This window comes from Sturnus vulgaris, chromosome Z, assembly GCF_052056855.1.
Source record: "Sturnus vulgaris isolate bStuVul1 chromosome Z, bStuVul1.hap1, whole genome shotgun sequence".
Lineage (NCBI taxonomy): Eukaryota > Metazoa > Chordata > Aves > Passeriformes > Sturnidae > Sturnus > Sturnus vulgaris.
Genome location: NC_142283.1, coordinates 36,512,578 through 36,539,838, shown reverse-complemented (window position 1 = coordinate 36,539,838; position 27,261 = coordinate 36,512,578). Strand labels below are relative to the sequence as shown.

Here is a 27,261-nt window from a genome sequence, read left to right as displayed (position 1 = left end):
CAAATAAAAGCTGCCACTAGTCCTTCTGCCTGTATTAGGAATTACTTTTTGCCTCCTGAAGGCACCTGTGCACTGCATTCATTGACAGGTAGTGAGAATTAAAACAGGTGGACTCAGGTAAGACCAGTTAGTACCCTGTTCCAAAAGGAATAGATATGTTTGTTCATATACAAACAGCATTTTTAATTTTAGGGAAATGCATGTCAGACTTTAGGAGAACGCTTGGAATTCATTGCCTTTCAAGTCCCTTTTAACTCAGCTTGAACACACTTATATCAAGATCCCAGTGGAAACAGTCAAATAACCAGAAGCTTAGAGCAGGAGCAATTGGTCTATGAAGAAAGACAAACCATAAAAACCCCATGAAAAATTGTAGTAGCTCTTGAAAGTTCTGCTTGGCTCAGACTCTTGCTGAGCAGAGCATATTTGCGGTCCACATCATTGTTGCATCTGTTGTCCCAGACGCAGAAGAATGGGAATTTGCCACTGTGGGGAAGCAACAGGGAAGGAGAGTTCATACTCTGAAAATGGCATGTGAGCAGGGGAGTAGGGAGTTTCAGAATGTGCATTAGGAACAGTGTTTTTCTTCCTCGGTATTAAGGTGTGCTTGTGTATGTCAGTTTTTTAGGAAAGTGGTCATAAGTCCTGCACGCAGGTAAGTATTGCATCACTACCCCAGGGTGGCCTCTCTTACTCCGTCCGTGAGTATAACAGGTAACCGAGCTCCTCACTCTCACCCTTCCTTGTGGAAGTTTCCACTAAAAACCCTTTCTTGTGTGTGTCTCCCTCTCTTACTGTACTCTTGGAGTGAACCAGTGTCAAGGACAACTGTCACTGCTCACCATTTCCAGAGTTCCTGTCTTAGAGATTTCTCCTGGGAGATGGATTGTGTCTTTCAGGTTTCTGTAACCGATTCACTTAGGAAAAATCAATGAGTACCTCTGGAAAAAAAGTTGTGGCATCTACACTTGGAGCCCAGAATCTCTTCTGGCAGCCCGTCTTAGCTATGCCATTGTGTTGAATTGGTCTTTCCACGTGATTGAGGGAGAGGAATGTATCTGTCATGGATTCTGCTCAGCCTCTGTGGGGACTGAGTCTTTGAAAATGAGGGATACAATCCTTGACACAATCAAAATTCTAGGACCGTAGAAACATAGCAATCAATCAAGAAGTCCCCAAAAAAGCTGTAATGTCTCAAAGGTAGAATTCTAACCTACTAGCCTCAATCTTTAGCCCATCTTTGACATGTAGAAATTACAAACTGCTACTGTTTAGAACCAAGCAAAAACTTCTCATTTTGCAAAAAAATGTGTATTTGTCAAGGACAGAATGACATTTAATTTGTGGGAGGACAACCAGTGCCAGCAGTTTTGGAAGGGGAAGGAGCATGGAGCCTGCAGACAAACATTGGTACTGGAAAAGCCAACAGGAGCTGGAATATAAGTCTGAGCAGAGAAGTTCAATACTGATGCTTAATTTTGTGCATGTGTAAATCTCTTACTGGACCAGAACGATGTAAAGAGGCTTTGAATGCAACTGTCTGAGTGCAAAACTGTATTATGTCATGGGGTTGATGAGTAGAGAGCACTCTTGGAATGTGGAAATAGGTACTTGACAGAAGAAGAGCACTTAGAAAAAACAAGGGAACTCTGTGGAAGTCTAATAGATAGAGGCTTTGCTTTTCTTCACAGTTGTCACCATCTGCAAAAAAGGTTCCATAAATGTTTCTGCTAAGAAATAGATGTGCTCAAATAAAAAACTGCCATCTTCCCATTTTCACTTCTGTAATGGCCTTTCTCATTATGTTTTCTAATCCCCCAATATCAAGTGCATCCCTTTATTTTAACATTTTCTAATACAGCAAGCCCCCCTCTTTGTCTTTATTTGGAGCTAGCCCATAATTTTACCACCTGTGAAAGGATACCACAAGCAAACTGTTTTCAAAGAACTCCTAGTTTTATTTTCCAGCCAATAGCACACAGTTGTCTCTTGATCTTGTGACACAGGAATATTCAGGATTGTGGGTAAATCCAGGGTGTCTTTCATGGACTGGACAGTTACCAGGTTGCTGGTTACCAGTGCCAGTAAAAGAGCTATTTTGACACCTAGACCACACATTCTGGCCATGCTTCACTAGTCAACAAGACAGGACACTTTGAGCTGAAGACTCCAGCTCTTTGCCCAATTCCACAGTCCACAGGTTAAGAATCCTTTCCCGTTCTTATGTAGCAGTACTAAGATTTGCTGGATACATGATACATGGTAAATCACAAGGCATCACAGTGAACAAAAATATAGTCAACCTACATGAAGCGTATAACATTTCCTAAAAGGCATATAATGGTTTTTATTTCAATATTAGTATTAACCTAGTAGGAATTAAAGCCTATCCCCAGCTCCTCTCCAAGACATGATAACTAATTTCTGGTGGTTTAGGAGAGAAGAGAATCAGCAGTTTTTGTTAATTTTCAATCTTCATATCTTTAATCTTAGTATAACTCAGTATACCAGAAAAAGGCTTGCTTTTTTAGTTACCTTTTACATACTCCTTAGAAATAATTCAGCATCCCTACATCACAGCACTGGAGCTGTTTCCATGCTGTATTTGACAATGTCTGACACAGTTGATTCTGAGCCAGCTCTGCTAGTAAAGCCAAAACTGGGAATTGTTCTTACAGTTTCTTCTGACCAATAATTTCTTTCTTCATAGTATAAGTTCTAAAGTTTACCTTCTCTCTTACGTGTAGTCAAGTATCTTTACTTCAGTATCCTTTGGTACCACACTTAAATATGGTGAAAAAGAGACTTCCCACTCTTACTGTCTTATCCTCTTCATTATTCTCCAGAGACTCTTGCAAGGATGCACCTTCAATTTTAATTTATCTTCCCCTTTTTCTGTCTTTTAAAATTAGATTAATTTAAAGTTAAGGGTATCTTTGCATTTTTTTTGTGTTCTACGTTAGTAGCTGGATCCATAAAGCTAAAAAAAGCGTAGATTGGTAGGATGCTTTACTTGACTTCCAGTGACAGCTTGCTATAGCACAGTGGCCTAAGAGTGTCTGTATTGGTGCTGTCTGGTAGTCTTATACACCCATTTGCCATGTTTGGCCCAAACAGGACCTTAAAAGAGGTATTCCCTGATCAGAGAATGGCTACACACAAAAGCAGGTACAAAGCAGTTTTTGTCCTTGGGCCCTGCTCACTTCCTTTTAGAACAGAGAGAAGCTAATCATACCAAGTCAGCAATTTCAATATAGTGTGGGTTGTTTTATGACAGGAAAATACTGATAATGGTCAGTCCTTGAATCTCGTGTCAGATATTTCTGTCCAGTTTTGCTGCTTTAGCAGTACTAGCAGTATGCAGCTGATAGGCTTCTTTTGTAATGAGTGCATGAAAACGTCAACATTGAATAACCTAATAGTGTGCTAGTTGTAGCCACTGTAAAGGTGTTTTGGGTCTTTTGGAAGTGCTCTGCTTTTCCTCTGAGAAAATACTTGTTTCTGAGAGCCAGATAGGCTCTGGGGCACCTGGAGAACCTCGGTTTGACTGTTCTTTCATTCGGTGACCTAAAAAGTTGAAATGAGCAAGTCATACAGTGTGTTGACTTGACTTTTTTTTAAATGGGACAGCAAAGAAATGCTTTCTAGAGTCTGTTGGTTGTGAGAGGGACAGCTGTGATAGAATTTCCTTCCATGCTTGATGATGTGTGAACCTGACATGAAAAAGGAGAGAGAGCGAGCCCAGCTATCTTACCTTCTGTGCAGGTAATTTAAACTTGAGTATGAAACAGAATATTCTGCCTATGCCATGGGCCGGAACACTGAATACTGTGTTACAATCAAAATCCAAGTGTTCTTATTTGTGAAGAGAGAACCTGCATATACAACAATACAACTGAGGACATAAAGCATAATGAACAGCAGTTAATGCAAATTATTACAGAAAGTAACCAGCCCCAGAAAACATGGTCTAGTAGACCTCAAAGATTAATATGATAGGAAAAAAACGCCAAGCGAACAAAACCCCCGCAACATCTGTAGTATGTACAAACAGTGGTGAAAATTTTTCAGCACAGAGAGATACACAAGTTACAAAGCATTGCTCTGTGTACTTGACCCATGTATGTTACTTGTAATACTTCATTAGCATTGCATCAGAGAAGACCAGCCAGGCAGTTCTGACTGATCCATCAATCCCCTTCAAGAAAACTCACAGATTGACCTTCCCACCCTGCCCTGTTTTTCTTTGAACTCAGGCAGGCATTTGTAGGAAGATAGTGATGTGCTGCATCACAGCTCTGAGGTTTTATGTTTGATGGTCCTTATGTATCCCTGAATTAGAGTTGCATCTGCCCACCAGTGGCAGCTTATTTTACAGGATGGTACAACTGGCTGGGTAGCTGCCAGTTAAAGCCATTTATTTTTCTTAATCCTGTTTATCCTTTTGCTAGTTACAAAACTGTGCATCAGAGTCATATTTCTTCCAGCATGATTAGGGGCATCATAGCCTTCAGTAACTAATTGTGACAGATTTAATCCAATAGAAAGGATGACTCCTGTGACTCCAAAACCAGCAATTTTTGGAAATGGTAATTTTGAGAGGAACCTGTGATGGATCATAATTTTTTTACCTGTGGGAGGTTATGCTATTAACAAGGTTATGCTTGTGTGATCAAGATGGAAAGACATTCTACATTCCACAATATTTTATATGTTTTATTTCTATGCAAACAGTGAAGACTTGTTTAGGAGAGCACCTAGAATGATTGGAAGGGGCAGGGCCTTGCAAGCCACAGTTTAAACCATTATGTGTCCAGAATGCCATACTGATTCCATTTTCATGGAAGTGGCATAGCATTCTTGACACAAACCAGACATTAAGTCACTGGTGGGGGGGGCAACACTGGGCAGGCCTTCTGCCACGACAGTCCCCTGACATCTGTGTTGGGTCACAAATGATCATGGTATGATGGTGAAGTCAATCCCAAACTGCCTTCACCTGCATTTTAAAGTGAAGGTTGTAGTCTAACCTTTCTAAGCTCGTCCTGGACTACGTCCCCAGTAGCTGCTCTATGTGGCATATGACATAAAGTGGAACTCTTTGGGAAGAATGGCTTTACACAGCCAACAGTGTGTCTTGATAATTTACTTGTTGCAAACTACCCTTCTCTATTTGTCACTTTGTAGTGAGTCATCAGGGAAGACACAGGGTTAAACTGAGCAATCTACTGGAAGCTTTTGGTCTTTTGCAAATAGCACAGCATTATGTATACTGTAGAATAGCATTTCCTGCATACATCCAAAATCCTTTCCAAAGTAACCCCCTCTTTTTAGAGAGTCTATCACTGAGGGGTTGCAGCAAGCCAGGAGAACAGAAATGTTTAAATTCTTGTAGTCTTTCAGGATTTCCTTTAAAGTATTAACTCCAGTCGTGTCCAAAAATGAGATGGAAGAGCAATCTACAACAAGGGCTTGAAAATCAATTTGCTTAGGAACTAGTTGCAAAGTAGTTTCTCCGATGCCCAGTCCATTAGCAGTTCTGTGATTTCCCTTTTTCAGATGCTGCTTTTCCTTCTTCTCATATTTCTTCCTCCTAGCAGCTTCTAGGTTAGGATCTAAATTGGTCAATCTGTACAGAGACTTTAGGAAGTAGTTTCTATTTGCATAGTAAAGTGGGGCCTCAAACCGAAATATCTTGACCTTTGGAACAGTAGAAAGATTTTCATATTCTAAGTCATCCTCGTAAAAGCTTGTGTCTTGGATCTGACCAAGCAGGGCTGTCCGTGGCCGCTGGGTCCGAACAATGATGCATAACATGGAGAAAACAATGCCTACCAACAGCCCTATTTCTGTGCTGACCAAGGCAGAGGCAGACATGGTTACTACCCAAACAAGTGTGTCCACCTTATTCACCTGGTACCGTGCTGGCACATCTCGGAACTTCCTCAGGGCTCCTCGAAGACTGACAATGATAATACAAGCCAGGACACACTTCTGCAAGGAGTAGAAGAGAGGTGCCAGGAAGAGCAGCACCAGCAAAACCACCATTGCACTAATTACTCCAGAGATTTGAGTCTGGCAGCCCGTAGATGTTTTGACGAGTGTTTTTGCCAGAGCTGCACTGGTTGCAAAAGAGTGGAAGAAAGAAGGAATGATGTTGCAGAACCCCACAGCAAACATTTCCTGATTGGCTCTGATGGTGTAAGCATATTTCTTTGCAAACATTTCGGAGAGGGATACAGTAAAGACAAAACTGACTATGGCAAGAGGCAAAGCATCTAGAGCAACTCGGAGCATTAAGTTGAACTCTGGTACCTTTGGAGGGATAAATCCTGTTGGAATAGCTCCAGAAACACTGGATGCATACACTTCATTTAACTTACCATAGTGTGACACGAGTGTTGCAACAACAATAACTACCAGCTCTGTGGGAAGAGGAAATTTCAGTTTGTGCTTATACCGATCTCCGAGTTCCTTAGCAGTGACCAGCACCACAATACAAATGGCACTTGTGATGACATCGCAAAGGTTAGCCTGAGAAATGTTCCGGAAAATGTTAATCCAAGTAATAACAAGCATCCCATGCCCTTGGCTACGTGGAATTTTTATTCCAATCAGATACTTCACTTGAGCTGTTAAAATGGTTAAGGAAGCACCAGTTGCAAAGCCATCTAGTACGGACTCAGATAGGTACATAGATACGAAACCCAGACGGAAGATCCCCATTAGAACCTGAGGAAACAGAAGAAAAAAAACAAAAAACAAACCATGAGCTGTAACCATTGCTGCAAATAATTAGGTACAGATGGGGAAGAACTAGCTGGAGGCCAATAGCTTTTGGCTATTTCAGTCTTGAAACAGGAATTGTCCTTTTTTGTTTCCAGTCTGCCTTTGAAATGCAATACCTTTTCCTATTGTGGAATGCTACAAACCCAAGAGGTGAATGAGGAGTTTGAGACAGGGTGGTCAGTCAAACATTTGTCTGAAGTGACTCCACTGAAGTGGCTTGCCTGATTTTTATTCCCCATGCAGAAGAACAGTAGGTACAAAATACTTCTGTTATACCAAATTCAATTTTCTTCTTTTTCTGTCTTAAAGTGAATAAAGGTAAAATGTATGGCCTTTTCTTTGTAAAAAAAACTTGAATGACAACAAATAAGATCCCTATTTTAGCTTTTTGTATTAAACAGCTTTTCATTTTAGCCATGTGGACAGAAAGGAAAATGGACCACAGATGGCGTTTGTGCTATGCCTAAGATCAGAAGTAGCAGAACAGCTCACAAACTCCACGATTCTGTCCTTAAGTAGCTTTTTCTCCTTCCTCAGATGTCTTTGGAAAATACAGCACCACAAGGGTATTTTTTGTTCATATATGTGACCTGAAATTTCTTACTACAACAGGAAGATAGCTAGCTATTTCTGCATTCACACACATATATATATGTATGTATATGTGTGTATGTCTGTGTGTGTGTGTAGACACACATATATACACACACAGAGTTAACAGATAAGTATGTTAATGATGGTTCGTTCTGTGCTCTCTTGATATCCTTGTGATGGCAGCATGTTGACAAGTGTCAAGGAGTCCAGCACAGCCATTGTCATAAAAGTAGGTTAGTCAGTCTGCTTCTCCTCTTGTCCTTTCTATGAATTATCTTTTGGACAGCAGTTTAGTCGAACATAGGACCCCCTAGCAAAATGCTGAGCTGCACATTCTGAACCTGTAGAACTAGTTGCATACCTCTATTAAAATATCTAGGGAGTTATTTCTTAATTTTTAAATACACAGCTACCTGGGAATTTCCTGTATCTGTATTGGGCCTCATTGTCCCATGAAAGCAACAAGAAGCATAAGAGTATCAAAACAAGTCTTTCAGAAGAGTCTTGTTTTTCCTGTGTCTTCTAGCAACTAAGAAAACTGCCTGCTTCGTGCTGTTTCTGAGTTGCCTGCAGTTAGGCTTCCTGGAGAAAACAGTCCAAGGTACAAATGAACTGATGATGTATCTCGTTGAAAGACAGTCAAGCCAAAGCTTAGGTCATACAAAAAAGCTTTAGGAACTTCATACCTTGTCTCTGGATGTTGGCAACCACTTACCTGGTACACTCCAGCCATGAATGTCAAGGCTGTAGCAATGCCAATAGCGTAGCACTCCTTCCCACACTCGGCATTTATCCCCGCAATGGTAAGGTTGAAGGCAGTTGTGTTGGGCAGATGGTCATTCTGCAGAGAGCCATCACCCAAGGCTGGTGTGGCATCATCATTCAAGTCAAACCCAGCCAAGAGAAGTTCTCGGTCCACAACTTGTCCCACCATTAAGCTTATCAAGCTGAAAATGCCAACTGAGACGTGACGGGATGTGCCCATTAAGAAATAGATGATGTTGGCAAAGAATGATGTGTAAAGGCTATAAATGGGCTTCAGACCTGCCAGCAGTGAGTATGCAATTGCTTGAGGCACCAGAATGATCCCAATCACTAACCCAGACATAACATCTCCCCAAATGTACTCTTTGCATCGGTACTTGGGAAGCCATCGTAAAACGGGAAAGAAGTCCATAAGAAAGTTCTTCAGCTTCTGTGGTGTGCAAGAGCAGCTCTTTCTCAGCTTAGCTAGCATGACTTCTTTCCTGTTAATCTTGACATGAGTCTTTCTTTCCATGAGAAAGCAGGATGAGGTGTTGTTTTCCATTTTGGTAGCCTCAAGTGGTCTTTCCATTTTCCCAGTGTTTACTTCATTTATGTGTTCCTGCAAAGTGAAGAAAACCTCCATCAGGTTGCAATTCATGAAGGTTTTTTTAGCGCAGTCACTTAACACTAAAAGATTGTCACCTGATTTTGCTTTTAAGAAAGCATCATCCCAACAAGAACACTCTCACAGAGCTCCAGTGATGCATAAGGCTAAGAAATAAATCTGCCTTTCTTGGACACATTAAGGAATACTTTCAATTTAATCCAGTTTGTTCTAATAAAGAAAAATGAGGTTAAGTTAGTAATTTTCTTGTTTGACAAAGATCTCCATCATCTATTATAAATGTTCTATCATAAAGGTCTTTGTGACCAGAGGCAGCACTTGCTGATGTGAAATAAACACGTGCTAGTGAGGTAGGTTTTAGTGTTTCTGTTCAGTGAGTACATATTGTAATCATTGATTCATAACTCTCACGGGGTATAGTGATCTGTCACTGCAGTTGTCATCTATGCTGAGGAGAAAAATGTTGCTGGTAGGACCTGAAAGGCAGAGTTTTCTGGAGAGCAGCAGTTTAGTCTTACACAAAATATACGTATAAAAACCATTGATGGACTCTGTAGCTGCTACATGACATGAACTTGTTGAATTGTAGATTGTTTCGATGTGCAGCTTCTGATAATAAATACCTTCTCACAAATATCACCACATTGGGAGCATACAGACATAACACCATGACGTTACCACATTGGAAGAGTGCTACATGTAATTATTTTCAAGTTTAAACCCATAGTTACCCAACTTCATTTTCCCAGTAAAGAGATATAACAAATAATTATATGTACAGCAGAACAAACACAGCAGTGTTTCCTATGGTTCTCCTGATTTTTTTCTAATATGTGAGGGCTGGGATTACTTGTATTCCCCTGATAGGGGTGCTTTTAATGTCTCTTGCTTCAATGGACACAACTGTTTTCAACAAACTGGACGTCTGCATTTTTACTCAGTTGTCAGATTAAATTGAAATTAGCTTAGCGCATTCCTTAAGTCATTTTGGGATAGGTGGGAACATGACTGAGAGGCAAAACATGCAAGTGCCCTAACTTACATAGCTAAAAAAATAAAATAGGAACACACAGGTGGAAAACGTCAAGTGACAAATCTTTTCTGGTTAGCAGTGGAGAGGAGGAAAAGACTTCCACGTAAGGATGTCCATTTATGAGTAGTGGGAGGTAAGGAGTGACTCCTACTGATCTAGGTGAAGACACTAGGGGGTAATACAACAATATGCAGAACTTTTAGGAAAGCAGACCTCTAGGCTCAGCCTCTCTCACTGTCATTAAGAGCCAGGATCTGTGCATCAGAACTGTTTGGTGCCAGAAGTGACATTGCAATAGTGTCAAAGCTTGCCTTCACTTAGAGTAATAGTGTTTCTTTTCTCTTTCAATGTTTAGGGACAGACTCTACGCAAGAGTTTCATGAAACTTGAAGTAAACTTACTGGCACAGTATTCTGTTGGTAAAGTTTAATGGTTTTAACAGTTAATACACAGTTTAGATGCTACTGACAGACTTCTCTGTAAATTTCATGGTGTTTTTTTTGTTCTTAAGAACAACATTTTGATTTGTTAATGTTTGGTAATGGCCTGTTAAGGAGTAGAATTCTGAATTTAGAAAAAGCGTTAATGAGTCCAACAGAAACATAATTGAAAAGCAAAAGAATAGATTATCAGTAGCCTGTAAGCTTTTAACCTGGAGCAGTTCAAATGGAGAGTGGCTTATTAGAAAGTCATTTGTCTATCCCGCTTAGAAATAGTTTTCAAGATTTTAATAATTATGTTTTGCCACCAAATTGAAAATAATAAGATATATATCTGTAAGTAGTGCAGAAGTTTTAAACAGTTCCCAGGTATTATGATACAGCATGCAGATAAGTGACACAGCATGATTTTTAAGGCTATGCAAAGTTTAACCACAATTCAAGGTAGGATGTCTAGGTGTTAGAGGTAATTTATAACTTGGTAAGAGGCAGAATAGAGATTCTTGTTAGAATGTGTGGACCGATTGTCCAAGTTGAAAAGGACCTGCATAGTGGTCTAGATACATTTAAAAAATCAGTAGAGTTTTATCCATCCTAATTATATAAACCCATTTCTCATTGTATACATTTCATTGTGTTTGTAAGTAAGGTTTATTTCCATCATAAGGGAGCACTAATTACAATTTTCTGGAATTATTTATAAACATCCATGCCTATTTTTTATCAATGCTAAGTTTACTTTAGACCCTAGTTTACCACATAGTTATGCTAGCCAAAGTCTGCTTGGACAGGAAAATAGGTTGGATCTAGTCTTTGTTAGAATGCAAAGGCGACAGAAAAGATAAATAAAGCTGCAACACCAGCTGAAGTACTTAAGAGGATATGAATAAAGTTTCCCAAAGCAAGGGTAATAAAGACACTCATTTTTAAAAGGCAAAATCCCAATACTTCCTGTCTTACCTAAATTAGTTTGAAGAATGAGAGACTTGTACTTGAGGACAGCAAGTCCTTATTCAAATGCCAGTCACTTCTTACAGCCAAGTGAATTCAGCCAGCCAGGAAATAGGTGTTGTGTCCTTGCTCTACATACTTAAAAGCCAGTGGGCAGTTCAATATCCAATGAGTGCTTTTTATAGGCTACACAAAAAGATTGTATCACCTTCTGTACACTAGGCTTATATATTTAATTGCATACTTGCTGTCTGCCTGTCTCTAATCTCATACAATTTACCTGTAAGTAATTTGATATTTACAAAAAAACCCAATACATTACAATTCAGATGTATTTATTATTTGTGCAGGTCCCTGAGGGTTAATAGTGATTTTTAATACATAAGATGATTGAAACATAATTTCTCTGGAAATCTGTTGAGATATCTTGTGTTTGAATGATAGTTTAGTAATAAATATATATTAGCTATACTGCCTTACTGGATAATCAGAATAATTGATTTTTGTACAAAGCAAACAAGCCTCCCCCCTTCCCCCTTCAAACTGACAGAAAGTAATTTTCTTAAATTCCTTTTTTTCCTGAAAAGCAAATAAAACTTTCCTTCCTGTAAGTAGCTGTTTATTCTGCTATATATGCTTTCAGATTCCATGTCAAATGAACATGGTAGCTGTTAAGCGGTCAGGTCGCATCCTAGATTGGTATGCAGAAACTGTTAATGTTTAAAGTTTCCTTGTTGCTTTTAGAATGCAGTAAAGCCACACCAAATAAGGGAAGTGGCATTGTTATCTGCAACCCATTTTTCACCTGTGTAACCCAATAATTGTCAGGCTGCGATGCCTGTAGCTCATTGCTTCAGCTGAAGGAAATGGAATTCCTTCCACAGATGTGTGCTCTCCACTGTACACTTATGCAGCCTAGCAGAGCTTGGAGCTTCCAATGTTTTTGCCATCTCCAAAGACAGAATGTAGGAAAGGAGATCGTCTGCTCTTGTGCACATGAGCAGATTCCAGCCTTCTGATTCTGGCCTTGAGATACAACACCTTCCTTCCAAAGTGGTAATACTTGAGCAATGTGCAGGGGCCCTAGGGCAGTCAGTAACTGCATCCCTTTACTGGTCCACCAAATGACCCATTTTCAGCTTAGGCCACACTAACACATGAAAACCCACTATTCCTCCCTTCCTTCCTCCAGAGCTCCACAGAACATTATGTTTGCATTTTATTCAAGTCATCATTTTCTGAAAGAGCTGTTCTCAGCAGGGCTGCACAAATGAAGTAGCCTGTAGCATAAAGCATGTTAGTTCATTGCATTTGACTTTGGCTATTGGAAGAACTGTTTAAAACAAGTGAAACTTTACTTGTGTGCATATTCATGTATATGAGTCACATTCGTATAATTACAACAGAAAGTAGTCTTTGTTAATTTTAATTGTACTTTTTTGTTTGGAATCCTCACAATGGAGTTTTTTCAAGTTTCTCTTGATCATATGAACAAAAGCAGTTGAGCAGAACCTTGTCAGAACCCCTTGTTCTTTCAGGTTAAATGCATTGACTCAATTTATTTTGTGAAAAAGAGAAAGAAGGGAAAGAACCATTCAAGCTAAGCAAAGTGCTGGCTTTTCAACTGGCCTTAGTCCCACCCTTTTTCCTGTCTTTTCATTGTGCCTGTGACCTAACAAAATATCTCTGCAGGGGAAGAAGCATTCATCACAGTATGTTCATGTGAGATTTCTCTTTGTAGATTCTTCAGCAGGCAGTTTCTGCTGCTACATGTATAACCATTCTGAAGGGATGACTTGTTCTTTGTGAAAGAGCACAACTCCCCAAAACTTTATTCTTTTGCATTTTTTTGCCTCCCCATCCTAACTGTGCACCAAAAAATCTGTGGCTGTATCTCTGTAAAGCCCAGGAAGAAGTAGTGAGGGTGAGCCTGTCTTCCTATGCTGAGATATTTTAAATGCTTTATTTAGAACGGAAATCAGATGGTATCACAGTTAATTAGTGTAATTGCTCACCTTGCTGAAATAGTGATTTGAAGTGGAAGTTAGGATAGAGCCATTTAAAGAGTTTGAGCCAAATGATGTTTGCTGTTTTCTCCATGTTTGAACTATGAAAAATCCACTAAAAACTAATGTTGTTGGGGTGGGTTTTATATTTATTTATTGCATAACTCACTGAAGAACATGAGACACATCAGTCTAGTTAAACATTTGATTGGAAACACAGGTGTTGAGTTAAATTGTTCATATTGCTCATCTTTAATACTAGAAATCTTTTCTGTCTCGTAGAAACCTATTTTGGCTGTATGACTATAATCATGTTACTGTTCTAATTTTGAGCAATGACACAATTATGAAAAAACTCCTTGGTTAGCCTCAAAGTGCATAGATTCAATGTGTGTGTGTTATTCTTGCAAAGATGTATTATTCTTGCAAACTGGATTTTTTTTCAGAGGAAGGTACCTAGAAAATATGCCCCAGTGCACTTTGACCCTTTATGGTGGCATAAAAACCTAAGACAGCAATTGGTGCTTTGGACATATTTGAACAGATGTGAGGAGTACATTTAGTTTGTAAGAACTGACTGGTCTGAAATAAAGTCCTCTGAGCTGCATATAATATAAGTCAATACTGCTTTAGCAACTACTGTTTGATTTATTAATGTGCTTTTATTCTGCAGGGTTCCTTAGATATGTCAACATAACCTAAAAGTTTTAGAAGTTACCAGGTGCTAAAACAGTGAGATGAATGTTTCTCTCTGTCTTGGTATAACTATTGTATTTTGATATTTAGAACCAAGATGTACTTGGAAGCAGACTTAAGTAAGGTGCCAGCAACCCAAACCATTCATTTATACACTGATCTAGCAAATTATCAGACTAGAGGCACAGAATATGACAATGTCTTTTAGGAAAATCATGTGAAACTTGATAGGCTTGGTTAGTTTTTTCACTATATTGGGGTAAAATATTGTTGCTTCAAAGCATTTTTGTGTTGACTTTCAATGTTACACTAAGTCAAACATGAAAGAGGAAATAGCATTCCAGCTTAGTGGTCTCTACAAGTCAGGAAAGCCAGATCACGTCCTCTACAAATTAAACTGCTATACTAAGGAGAGATTTATTCTGACAGTCTTTCAGAATTGTGTATTTCTAATTAAAATCTCCAATTCACAATTTTTATTTCCAACTGTAAATTGGTTTAGGACTTTCCAGGCAAGTTAGGCTCTTTGTTAAATGCCTGCATTCACCAGCAGCTATGATTCAAGTCTGGTTTTCCCAAGGATTCTCACTTCCACATCCCAGTGAGTAAGGTGACAGCCATTGACAGGAACAATCCCAGAGCTGATGAGCAGGCTACAGTGGAACTCATGCAGTCAGCCAACGCCTATTGTTAAGGCTGGCCCATCAAGGTTATCTTTAGGAATGATCATACATGCAAATACATCATCAAGTAGTTTCACTCATTCTGCAAAGACAGGTTTTATTCAAGGATTCCAGAACATGCTGATTTAACTATTGAAATGCTCTTGAAGGCAAGATAGAATTATTCTTCTGGAGAGTCCTAGGACATGACCACTAAAAAGGCATTTCCTGTGGACTCAAAAAACATTCCTAAAAATCAGATTTCTTGCTTTTGGGAAAGTAGCTGTTTCAAAGTGAAAGTCCTTTATTTCAGAAAACGTCTTCCAAGATAGCTTTTCAAGACCCTGGTCATCATTCATTAAGTTAAATATAAGCTCCGTGTTCTGCCCTGTGGTTTTGCTGTACATTGTTTAGCCATGCTAAGCTGTCACAGAGAAAACCCAATTGATACTCCATTCTCATATTATTTTCTGTGGCATCTTGTGTTTACTACATTCCATAAGGGCAGTATTTTGGAAACGCCTGTTTGTACGTAAGCACTAAGAAAATGCTCTCAGTTTCAGTATTAGTGTGGTACTTTGAGAAATAGATAAGCCTAGTATATGCCATTTCCTTAAACAGAAATAAAATTTAACCAAATGGTTGAACTCTTGACAAGGGTTGCAGGAGAGATAATTGCTGTATCATTTACAGCTGACTGTACATTTTACAAACTTGCCCAGTGTCTACCTTATAAGCAATATTTATGAACAACAACATAATGATAAACCAAAAAACAACAGCATGAGCAAAGTAGGTGAAAAGAGGCAGTTTTGCACCTTTGAAAACAGGCAAAGAAAAGTTAATCTGAATTCAGAGGCACAGGAGGGGAGACAAATCTCTTACCTGGATAGCTTTTTGACAGGAATGTACCAGCTCTTTTTTTGCATGTTGGAATGAATGGAAGTCTTCAACCAGACATTGGTCTATTTGCATAAAGGATAATTATTAGCTAAATATTCCTCAAGATAAGAATGGGTAGTTATGGAATCTTGAGCTTGCTGTTTGGTAGTGTATTGTCACTTGTGTCACTTTGCAAAGCTGGATATATATGTAGCGCTATCTAAGGATCTGAGTTTAAATAATGCATAAGATTATTAATTAACTAGCACTGATCCAAAAATTGTGCTGAGTTCAGGCTAACACATCTCTGACCTTTGAAGCTACTTCTCATCTGAGATCTGATCTGGTTTATGCATCCTCATGTAGCATTAGCTTTTGATTTTACATGTTCAAGGTGTATGAATAGAACTTCCATCTTGCTTGAGATTTGTGTCCATTGTGGCCTGGAATAAGGCCTGTTTTGCTCAGTGCATAGGATGTGAGAGCTGAAGCTCAGAGTTCTGTTTCTACATGTCAGCAATTCAGATCACAATAGTTTTTGCTTCTGTGTAAACCAAAGACTGTATAATATAGGCAGATCAGTAGGACAAAAGATAGACTTCTGTTGAAAGTTTACTTCATTGTTGTGAAGCATTTGGTCATATAAGTGACCAAGTTCCCTCTCAGCCTTAGGTCTTTGTATAAGTGCAGACCTATCCAAGTAATAAATAAACATCCATCTCCTCCCCTTGACAAAGGTGATAGGCAATGTTTAATGGTTACTAAGCAGTGCAGATTAACAGGTTGGGCACAAGGCCATGACTCATAGGAACTGTATTCAACTGGCCTACAAACTAAAGGATGAGGAGATGTGTCTGTTTCTCAGCCAAGGAGGAACACGAATTGGCATGCAGTAAGAATCTGAGATGGGAGTTGCAAGGCCACGGAAAGACTGTGTTTCTGGCCACAAGCATAACTAGAGAGGGCCAAGTTCCCACATTGTCTTTTGTCCCTGTGCAAAAAGTTGTTTGCTGCTCTTTAGAAGTAAGAAGGAAACATAAAAATTATGTGAACAAAAAATCAAAACTTAGGTGAGGGAGGAATAGAAAGGGAAGCATGTCACATCTCACATCTGTGATGTTAACCTGGTCATGAATTCTTAAAACTACTGGCTACTGCCAGGAACTTAGACTTAGTGGCAGTAGTTACAACATTCTAAACCCAAGATCTAAGGAAGGTAATTTCAGTCTTATTAAAATCCTATTTCTTGTTGCTTTGTTATGGAAAGCTATCCCTTTGCTTGTAGAAAAAAAGAGATGCAGTAGTACACCTTATCTGCATAATGAATTGTGCACACTAGTTACAAAGATAGTGTGTTTATTTGGTCTTCTGCTCTATGGACTAGAAGATTTCACTGCTTTTGTTAATTTAATTTTAGCCTTGTGGTATTTCTTCATTAAAAATAAAGGGACTTAAACTCAAGTCTCTCAAATTCATCCTTTCATCCATTTTACTGTCTAATTCTTAGGACCAAGAGTTATCTTGTCTAGCGACCACCTAAAATGCACGTTATCTGCTTCGGTACCTAAGTAAGCTTATTCACCTTTTCAACGTGTCCAGCATTTGGAAACTCTGCTACTACTGGTATTTGCAGTCTTGGAATCTGCAGAATAATTGGGGTTTGCCCAACTTAACATCTTTTTTTGACAGAGACCTCTCTGCATTTCTCTCCAACAGCACTTTTCCCAATATCAGGCTCCTAAGAGGAAGGAGGATATTATTGTATCATTATCATTTGACCCCTTCCATATAAAGTTGGTTGTAACTTTGTTTTGCCTCAAGCTAGCCTAAAAATAACACTTTTTGAAATCTAAAGGAAAGAAATTTCAAATAATAATTTTGAACGTTTTTTCAAAACAGCGCATTAACATTAGGGCTAAATATCTCTTGAGACAACAGTTCCATATTCGAAAAAATTGGTAAAATGAAGCAATTCTCATTCTGTCTGTAAAAATTTTGAAAATTACACAGTTTGGACAGTTTTATGATGAACGAGTTTTACTTGACATATAATTTACTGGCAGCAGAAGGTTCATTAGTGGATTATGGAGATGAGTTCATACCTTACATGAAGTCATTCATCAGGGCTTCAATCCAGCAGTAATTCTGGGTGGGCTGGTCCTGACATCCTGGTTAAATTCCACTAACACTAACAAAAAGGACTCAGTTCTAAAAGTGTTGTCTTTCCTTGTCAGCTGCTGAGTTATGAAGCAGTGGTAACTGGCCAAAATAGCCAAAAGAGGTACTACAATGAAACACCTATTTCTAAGAATAGAAACTGTGGTAGAAAAAAATTATGATCATTGGCAGTATTTTTGAGTTTACAGATGATTTTCCTTTGTGTGACTTATTATTTATCTTTATGAACGGATGCAGAGTTGCAATTGGTTTAAAAACTGTAAAGGGTTAAAAGCAGAATTGAACAGTATTTGTGAAATATATGATGTAAAGACATAAAATATATTTGACTTTGCTGACACATTTACTTGAGGATTTTCAATGATTTCAGAAAAATTCGTGGCATTGCTACATACAATTAATATCTGGTAACCTAACTATTAAAAAATTAATGCTAAATTAGTCACATACAAATGGTTAATCTTAGAATCACAGACTCATAGTTAAAAGTTTGTTGTTTACTAGGCCACAGTTAATAATATCAAATCTTGAAAAGTACATAGTCCAAATATAATAGCCATGTTCTTCCTTCTGTGCAAGTGTTTGAAGTTCAAAAATTCAGTGAATTAAAAAAGCTCTTACACCTAATGTCTGCATTGTTTAGAATACCCTCAAGCCTCAATTACTCTATATTTACCTTTATATCATAGTGACCAGATGATGTACCTAAAAAGCACGCATTTGCTTGCAATTTAATAGGAAAAATGAATGCACTGAAAGTAAGCATCCACTCCCTTCCAGTCCACTATGCACTGCATCCCACATTCCTTCTCTAGCTGTGACAAGTACCTCGTGCAGGTGAAAATGATATGTATATGTGGAGAGTCATGTTACTGATTTTTTTAAAATGAAAAGATCTGTAGTTCGTGTTGTAGAAGAAACATCTGCAAGATTCAATGCAGATTTGTATATTCAAAATTGAGGAAGGCTATCATTCAGCATGCAAGCCCCTTTCTATTTCCCACTATAAACACAGAACCAATGGATTAGCACTTACCAAAGGCACAAAGTAGCTGCAGTAGTTCACAACAGTTTCTGTATCAGCACCCAGTAGCACAGTACCTCAGGATCACAGCTTTCTATGGGAATAGATTAGAAATTGTATCATGGTAGGCCTTTCCGATTGGGTATCACTCTCATAATATTCACAATGAGATAACTACAAATAAACAGTAGCACTGGAAAAATCTTTGTCCTGTAGAGTGTAATCACAGATAAAAGATAAACTTTAAATCATTATATTGTAGAAGCTGGTAACCTCTGACTTCTTCCTCATTTCTACGGTTTTGCTTTAGTAGAACTGGTTACACTATGTGGAGTTCAAATAGAATTGCAGTCCTAATGTAGCTTTTTACAGTCTTTTTAACAGTTTCATATGTTATATAAAACAGGGGTTTTATATGCTTACTTCAATTAGATGAAAAAATACTTGTGATGTGTTAAATGAAACTAGGGCAGGAAGTGTGTGGAACTATCCTTACACTTAGTGCTTAGTTGTCAATGTTCACTAATTGAGATTTGTCCTTTGAAACAGGATTTTTATGAAAATAAATCATGAAGGGGGGTCTGTCTGATAAATCTTATATATTAGGAAGAATTCACTTTCATCAGCTGACATTGAATATAAAATGTCTGAGCTTTCCTGCCTTTTAAAAAAACCTTCCCGTTTTTTCAGGCCCAAACAGCCAGAACTGTAGAAACAAAGCCTGTTTATTGATGAAGATGAATAGTCCTACTGATATTTGTATATCTTAGAGGCGAATTTAATGTAGCAAGGATAGTCTTCCTGAAATTCTGAAGCTTGTTCACCCGTTCCTTGAAATTTTGTGTAATCTTAACTGGATACTGAAAACCCTTTTCTGGGTGCAAAGAAAATAGATGATTTCTTACTGCATCATGAAGTAAATTTTCATGTTTCATAAACACAGAATGTAATGGATCTTTATATTGAAAGGGGAGATATTTTTCATATTAGTGGAAGTTTTTTAGGATGGGGGAAGAATGTAGGAAAAAGGGTAATACATGAACATGAAGATCATGAAATGTAAGAGTTATCGCTAGTAGATTTAATAATATACCACAGGTCTAAATTGTAATACCAAACAGGTTCAAAATAGAATTACCAGATCTCAGTTTGTAGAGACTTGTAGGTTTGCATCTCATAGAAAACTATCTATAAATGCAACTGGCTAGTTTTAACTGCTTAATTGTACGAGGTTTATTATGTTTTCTATTCGAGAATGAAGAGCAGACACTGGCATACCATTTAAAAAGCTGCTCTTTGTAGATTGGCTTGTAGTGGTAATTTGTCAGTTCTGAAGTACTCAGAAACCACTCATCAAAAAAATTCTTCAGGATTAAGAACAAGACATGGAAGGCATATTCATTATGCCTTTTCTCCATCGGAAGTCATTACATAGTAGTAAGTTAAAAAATAAATTCAGTATCATTTTGCAAACAAGTGACATATTCAAGTTAGACATAAAGTTGCCTGTGAGGAATCAAGGATTGATACAGAAAGACATACCTGAAACTACATCTGATATGCAAATAGATCCAGCAGCTGCTGAACTTCATCAGACACCATATATCTGTATTTTAGATGTAAAAGAAGTACATCAGCTGAGAAATCTAGCTGCAAATCTTCACACCTTCAATATTTACCTCCATATTTTTCTTATCTTGGGTTGTTGGTTTGTCCATTACATGCTCCTTAGTACGCATCTTGACAAGTGGAAACAAGTTTTGAGATGGAAAATGTTAAAATACCTGCTAAAAGTAGCGCATTGTGCATTAATGCAAAATTTCAGGTCCAGTTACAGTATGTGCCTGAGCAACCAAAGTGCTTGCAAGGGCACACTAAGTAAAGCATTGCTGAATTTGGTTCTTTTTGCATATTTGGCAGCAGGGAGGACAATCATTCCCTCTTAATGTTACGATTTACACAACAGTAAATAAGATACCTTTTGTGATATAGTTGGAGTCACATACTTTTGGACTGTATTTCCGCGTACAACTAGCAGGCAAAATAATAGATGGAGCATAAACAGCAAATAAAGATGTGAACATGAAGGAGTGGCAATAACAGAACTGTGAAATGAAAACAATAAGTCAAATATGCATCATGGAAGTTCATTTCTGGAGGTGCAGTATTGTGTGTACTTGAATTAGAATGCTTCGTGGATACAGAGAACTTTCTGTCACTGCTGGGGAAGAAAAGTTCAGTGACAGCTTTCCCAGGCGGTGCCAAAATGAGTTCTGTGCTTAATGTAAGCTAGTTTTAGCATTTGGTCACATTTTCTCTTCCTCATGTGTCTTTAGTCTTCATTATTGATTTGATCTCCCTGTCATCTCATTTCAAAACTTTTGCTTATAGGTGGCATTATTCCGAGTTCCATCATCAAGGGCAGCATCAAACCACAATGAATATTTTAATAGTAGCCAAGTGTTATGCAGAAGGAAATCAGTTTCATACATCAAGCTCAATCATAAAGGTCCTCTAGAGACAGTTCACATACAATGATTGAACCTTTCAGTCACTTGTAAAGCCTTTAAATTTGTAGTGAAGAATCAGCTGAAAAGCATTTTCTGCTATTTCACCTTATTATTTAATTGTTCCCTTTACAAATGAATGTGAACATAACGAACCTGAACAAGGGATCACAAGATCTCACAACACTGATCTATCCATGCCTGGGTGATCTGATTGGCTATGTTCACATGTCTAGAGAGGTCAGATACTAAAATAGCATACGCCTTTGCCTAAATTGTTTCTACAGCTATTTCCCCTTTTACATCTAGAATTTGTTTTAAAGGGGAAGAGGGGGGAGAAGAGACACAACAGTCTAACAATATTTTCCGAGGCTAACTCACCTCGGCATAAGAAGCTGTTGGTGCTTTGTCTGCCTCTCTCTTCCCCCCATACACAGCACGCTCACTGCTGAAAGAAGGACTGAGACTATGCTCACAAAAGCAGGCTGAGTAAGAAATGGAAAATCATAGGCCGTGATTAGCATCAGCTTGAAAACATCCATTGTTTGCTTGCACTTCTGTGTCTGAATTTCAGCCAGATCACAGCAAGGATTTTGTGAGTTGCTTTGCAAGGTGAAGCTCAAATACTGATGATTTCAAAGAGCAAAGATGCTTATTGAGATGCTGGATAAATCAAAGTCAATTCTATTTTTATGTTTTTAAAAAAATAAAAAGATTCAGCTGAATGCACAGCCTCTTGACTGGCTTGTAGAAGAGGCAGAATGATTTCCAGTAAATAACAGCTGATGTATACTCCATTTTTGAAGCAGTTTATTCCTAAGTCACAGAGATTCATAGCCATCCTTCTTTTTGCGCATGTACCGCGCTGGTTGGTTGTGTGGATGGATTAACTGTGACAGGCTGTGACATCAGCAAAGGCTGGATGCTGCCTGGCTCCGTGATTTTGTAATGCATCCTCCCATTACTGCTAGCTGACTCATTCCAGCTACAGGGTGAGTGAATTGTGCACAGTGTGGGCGAGCACCGACTGAAGTGTTGAGTGTTGTGCTTCTGTGAAGAAGCTGTGCCTTAGTTGTCAAGCGAGCAGGTTTTCCAACTCTGCTTACAAAAATGATAGAGCTGAGAAGCAAATGGAGAAAAATATTAATGCTAATAAATAGACACAGAAGTAGTAAAATATACAAGTTATTTAGTGTGGGTGTGGTAGTCTTTGGCTTTTGAAAAAGCCTCTGAATTAGGTTTTTGGTCTGTGAAGCATGTGAAAAGCACAGGCTGTGTTTTGCTTGGGGACCACCAGGGAGGGAGAATCAGTGTTCATCAGTCTGAAAAATATCAAGTTATCATGGTTATTTTAGGTTATGGGGATTTCGTGAGCAGGAGCCAATTTACCTTACCTGATCATAGGAAGTGAGAGAGAATGGAGCAAGAACATGGTAGAAGCAGCTCTAGTGTGAATGAGTACTATATTGTTAGCTTCAACTCAATTCAGGAGGGGGAAGTGGTGTTTATTAATAACCCAGGAGTCTACTGATTGCTTAGTTATTTATTAATGATCTTGTACTTAAACCTGAAATACCAGACTAGTAGAGTTTTTGGTTGACACTGAAGAGACCTGGAGACAATTGCTGAGAATTCAGCCTCTAGAAAGGTGAATGCTAATGAGGGTTATTCTGCCCTTTGTATGCTCTGAGGTATCATTTCAGTAGTGCTCACAGTCCCTTAGGATCTGCTTTTAAGGTCCAGAGGTTTTTCAAGTACTCAGCAGAGCAAGAAGCTTATGTATACAACTGGTAGGTTTGGAGCAAACAAAGTCTTTGTGAAAACCTGACCTTTAAACTGGCTTCATTTCGTTCATCATAGCTGCAAAAGTAATTAGAAAAACCAAGGAGGCGGGATCCTTTTGTGTTGTAAGAGGCACTTGGAGGGCAACAAGTTTCCTTTCTGAAGAAAAATAAACTTGCTGACATTTTCTGTCAGAGCTTTTGACCTTCATCTTGTAGATGCCCTCCTCTTAAGCTTACATGCTTTCCTGTCCATTTCAACAGCCTGTTCTGGCTGAAAAACAAGAGTACTTCTGAAGACCATTCCTTCTGGAGGTCCTTGTGGCAGCAAGAATTTGAAATGGCATAGATTACTGTTGTTTGTTCCTCCAACAGTTACTGTTGTGGGAGCATTTGGAAGTTTATTGTTTGCTTCAAGTGAACAGCTTGACTTTGGACACTAAACTCCTTTCCAGGGTAGATGGACCCTTGTATGTATTCTGGAGTTTTACAATCCCTAAAATGGCATCATGCTTCTAGAAAGGTGGTGAGCAATTGCTTGGGACACTCTATCTACCGATGCTCCTCATAGTAGTCACTTACTTCAGGAACTGTTTTCACTTCTTTTAGTCTTGAGAGTGGGAATTTAATTATTATGCATATTTACACTCATCAAGAGCAACAGTGGTGGTGTTATCATTGGTCCCATCCTGGACCTGGACACTGTGGACAACAGTGTGTGATTACAGGAACCCCTTTATAAGGGTGGGCAAAGATGGTCTGGCACATGGCTAAGGATCTTACCAAATGAATAGTGGTATGCAATATGATCATTATCTCAGCAGACATACTAGATACTGCCATAACAGGGTAATCTCTTAGATTGCATTGTTGCTTCTCCAAGATTGTAACACAGCAAACCTTCAGTAGAGAAAGGGGTTTTTTTCGGTGGCTCCTTCATGAAGTCCACCTTCCAAGTTGAGGTTGGCCAATAGTCTGCTGAAAAATTTTACAAGTGTGAGTTGCATCTCTCCTCTGCTAACACTTACTGCTAGTTTTCTGTCACTGCTTCTTGGTTATATTTGCAATTAGGTCAGCAATCTTTTCAATTAGAAGCTCCCAATGAGGATGTAAGCAGGCTATGCTGCTGTGGGCATGGTGTTAGCCCACCATTGTGGCAAATCTGCCCAAAGAGAGGCTGTTCTCAGATATTGATGAAAACAGGCCAGATTATGTCAGTTTTTGGTGTGTGTGGTAACTGTTTTTACCAGAAATACAAAAGAGAGACCACACTATTCTCACTCACTAGCTGAGTGAGAATATCAGAATGAGGATGAGTACTATTCTAGTATATTGGTATTTCCCACCCATCTCAATCCTAGGCTCTCTTCAACAGAGTGTCTCTATTGATGGTTATCTTATATTAGAATTCCTAGATGGGCTGTGACCTACTGACAGAGGTCAGCCACAACGCTTCCTATCCCAAGAGATACAGTTCAGTACATTACAATAAGGTCTGATAAAGTTAGCTTGACGTATTATCAGAGATTCAGTATTTGACTGAAGATCACATGGAACAGAAACACTCCCTGCCTGTGGTTTTTGTTCTCTCTTCTCTGTAGATAAGATATTTGGTCCAATGTCTGTGTGTGCACGTGTTTTCTGGGACATGCAACTGTATTCCTGTACAAGATCAATGCAGGGGAGAAGAGAAGCAACAGATGGTGGGCATGGGAGGGAAGCAATAGCTGTAGGCTAAGGAGTAGTATCTGTAGCTGTGCTAGCTAGAGCAGATCTGGCTGTGATGCATGGTGTTGGCAGCTAAAGCTATCTTCCCTCTGCCCTCCCAAGAGATTAAGTTTGTGAATGGGAGTAGGCTGAAAGTGCCATGGATAAGAAGCACATGAGTGTCTTACAATGCTGCCAGGCGGTCTAGTGCTACCTATGCACCTGAAAAGAATTTCTCTCCATACTTGAAAAACCTTTACTTCAGTAATAGGAGGTAGTGGAAAGCTGTTCAGATGGGCCTATAGCCTTTGATTCAGCAAAGAATTACCCACAAAGCAAATTTTTCCAAGGAAGGGAGCAACTGGATTTTGTGTCAACCAGCAGACCTCCTCTGCATTCATCACTGCTCTTCATAGTCACAGCATGATTGTTGCTTCCAAGAGGAAGCACATGGGTCTGGAACATGATACAGACAGGAAAGATTCCTCATCAGCAGATAACAGTCTCTAGAATATAGCAGCCTCAGGCCTGGTGCTGCTATGGGCCTTGGTGCCAGCATGCCATTAGTAAATGTGCTTTAGTGATTTAGTTTATAATGACTGAAGAAGGTCTATCTGGCAAAAGATCTCAGCTGAGGAACAGTTGAAAGCCAGGCACAGACAGGACAGTGATTGCTGCTTGACATTCAAAATAACTAACAGCAAACAATAAACAATCCCAGTCTTGCAAGCAGTCAAATGAAATGACGAGTACATAACCTTCTGGGTGTTTATAAGTGAGGGCAGTGGTGTCTAAAACCATGATAGAAAGACTGAAAGAGGAGCAGGCAAAAAATAGACTGTAAAATTCTGTGAGTTTGCAACCAAGAGCCCAGTCATAGGTATCTGATGTTCCACCAATACTTTAGATGTAGAAAGTTATTTTGAACAACTTTGGCAATGTCGTGTGGATTTATCCTCCACCGTGGATTTACCTTGTCACGTGCCTGTAACAGTTTTGATCTGGTCTTCAGTGTCCTAAAATTGTCTTCAGAGAACCCCTGGCAAGGGCCTGGCAGTTGAGCCAGACTTGTCCATGCAGAACATTTGTAAATAGTACCAGTTTCTGTGCCTCAAGTGCAACCGTGTGGCTTCCAGTCACTACATGGCAGGCAACCATACAACCCAGATTCTGGTGGTACTGTGTATGCTGTGAAAAATTGCATTGATCTCACATCAGAAATGTAGTACAGATGAGGATAAGATCAAAAGCTGAGGAAGTGTCAATCCTGTCAAGTAATAATTTTATTAATTGGGAGCATTCTGTCTGGTCCACTTGGGAGGAAGAAGAGATTCTTATAAAGTGACAGGTCAGCCAAAGAACATAAGTGCCTCTACACCTATACACATAACACAAGATCTCATATTCCATCACTCAGTCATGGTTGGCAATGGCAATGTTTTAAATGTGTTACTTAATTGGTGCAATAGGAAAAAATGTAAATGTCCTGGGATCTTAAGTGTACAGGCATCAAATAGAAGGGTTTATTTATGCATATATTTTCACATAATACTGTGTAGACCTTAGACTGAAGTCAGGAAGACCCTAGTTCCTTTGCTTTTATCTGTATAGCATTAACAACTTTTTACAAGACAGTATAGTTAATCATTCTTACACACACTGACTCTAAGTGTGCATGTAAGCAAATAATTCAATAGAACACAGGGTACAACTGGAAACAGTTAATGGATCTGAGGGAGCAGAACTAGCTTTAGTAAAAAAAAATTAGTCTTTGAACTTTGGAATAGGACTTTTAAAGCAACTTCTGTCTAAGCAAAAAAACCCCACCTGGTTCCAAATGGCCATTCTTTAGTTCAATAGTGACTTTTAAAGTACTTCTAAGTGTACTAAAGCAAATGAATTTCTTTCTGCTATTTACTTCTTTTACCAGTAGCTTTCTTTTAGCTGCACCATTTAACTTGGGCAGAAATCCTGAGCCCATCAGTGACTGCATACATGACAATATTTGTCATGGTGGTAGGACATACTTTAAAAATAAAAAGCCTGCTTCAGGTCTTTAGTAAAAGAGTGTGACCAGGCTGGTGTTAGACTGTGTGCCTTGTTACATAACATATGAAGCTGGCATAGTGGATATTGCCTATGTTACATTTACTTTGCCTGCCTTGTCTTCCTCTTCTAGATCTTGGTCAGATTTGTCTTCTTCATGTTGCACAGTTCCCTTATTTGTTCACTAGGCGGTTCTGTCAGCCCTTCTTAAGTCTCTGAGAATTTGGAACTGCTATTACAGTTTCTTCGTTGAAACCTTTCCTTGACAAGAAAGCACAGAGGAAGAGCCTCCATCAAAGAGGCTCAGAAATGTTTGGAGAGGCACAGAAAGAAATATGTTGTGACTCTCAGCACAGAGCCCAGCGTTGATTTAAGAGCTCTGTTGATGGTCTTCTTCTCACGTCTAATCCTGTTTGCTTGGTATGCTATGCTAGCACTGGTCAGTTGCAAGAACTGTGATTGTCTCTCCCCCTTCCATCATACCGACAGCATTGCAGCTGTAGTTCACTTGTATAGCTTTCCACCCAAGCAAAGGCCAAGTGCGTGGGAAAGAGCAGGCAAGACTTCAGGAGAGCTGGTTAGGCTGCACGGTA

General features: G+C 39.0%; 2 protein-coding genes across 5 annotated transcripts in view; one reads left to right on the top strand and one right to left on the bottom strand.

The window, feature by feature from the left end:
• IDUA (alpha-L-iduronidase) overlaps positions 1 to 27,261 on the top strand; it is a 45,840-nt gene that overhangs the window by 3,785 nt on the left and 14,794 nt on the right. The window lies entirely within an intron of this gene.
• Positions 1,938 to 27,261, bottom strand: part of SLC26A1 (solute carrier family 26 member 1) — a 37,269-nt gene continuing 11,945 nt past the window's right edge. Inside the window, exons 3-6 of one of the 4 annotated variants that reach the window (XM_088156177.1) lie at positions 20,170 to 20,233; positions 18,640 to 18,721; positions 8,099 to 8,749; positions 1,938 to 6,732 (exon numbers count right to left, since the gene is read on the bottom strand). In XM_088156177.1, the coding sequence (XP_088012303.1) occupies positions 5,212 to 6,732; positions 8,099 to 8,719 (2,142 nt within the window). In that variant the 5' untranslated portion in view covers positions 8,720 to 8,749; positions 18,640 to 18,721; positions 20,170 to 20,233 and the 3' untranslated portion in view covers positions 1,938 to 5,211. Of the gene's footprint in view, positions 6,733 to 8,098; positions 8,750 to 15,428; positions 15,509 to 18,639; positions 18,722 to 20,169; positions 20,234 to 21,515; positions 25,574 to 27,261 lie in introns of those variants that run through there. The other 3 variants (XM_088156179.1, XM_088156178.1, XM_014882383.2) reach the window with 3 other exon arrangements.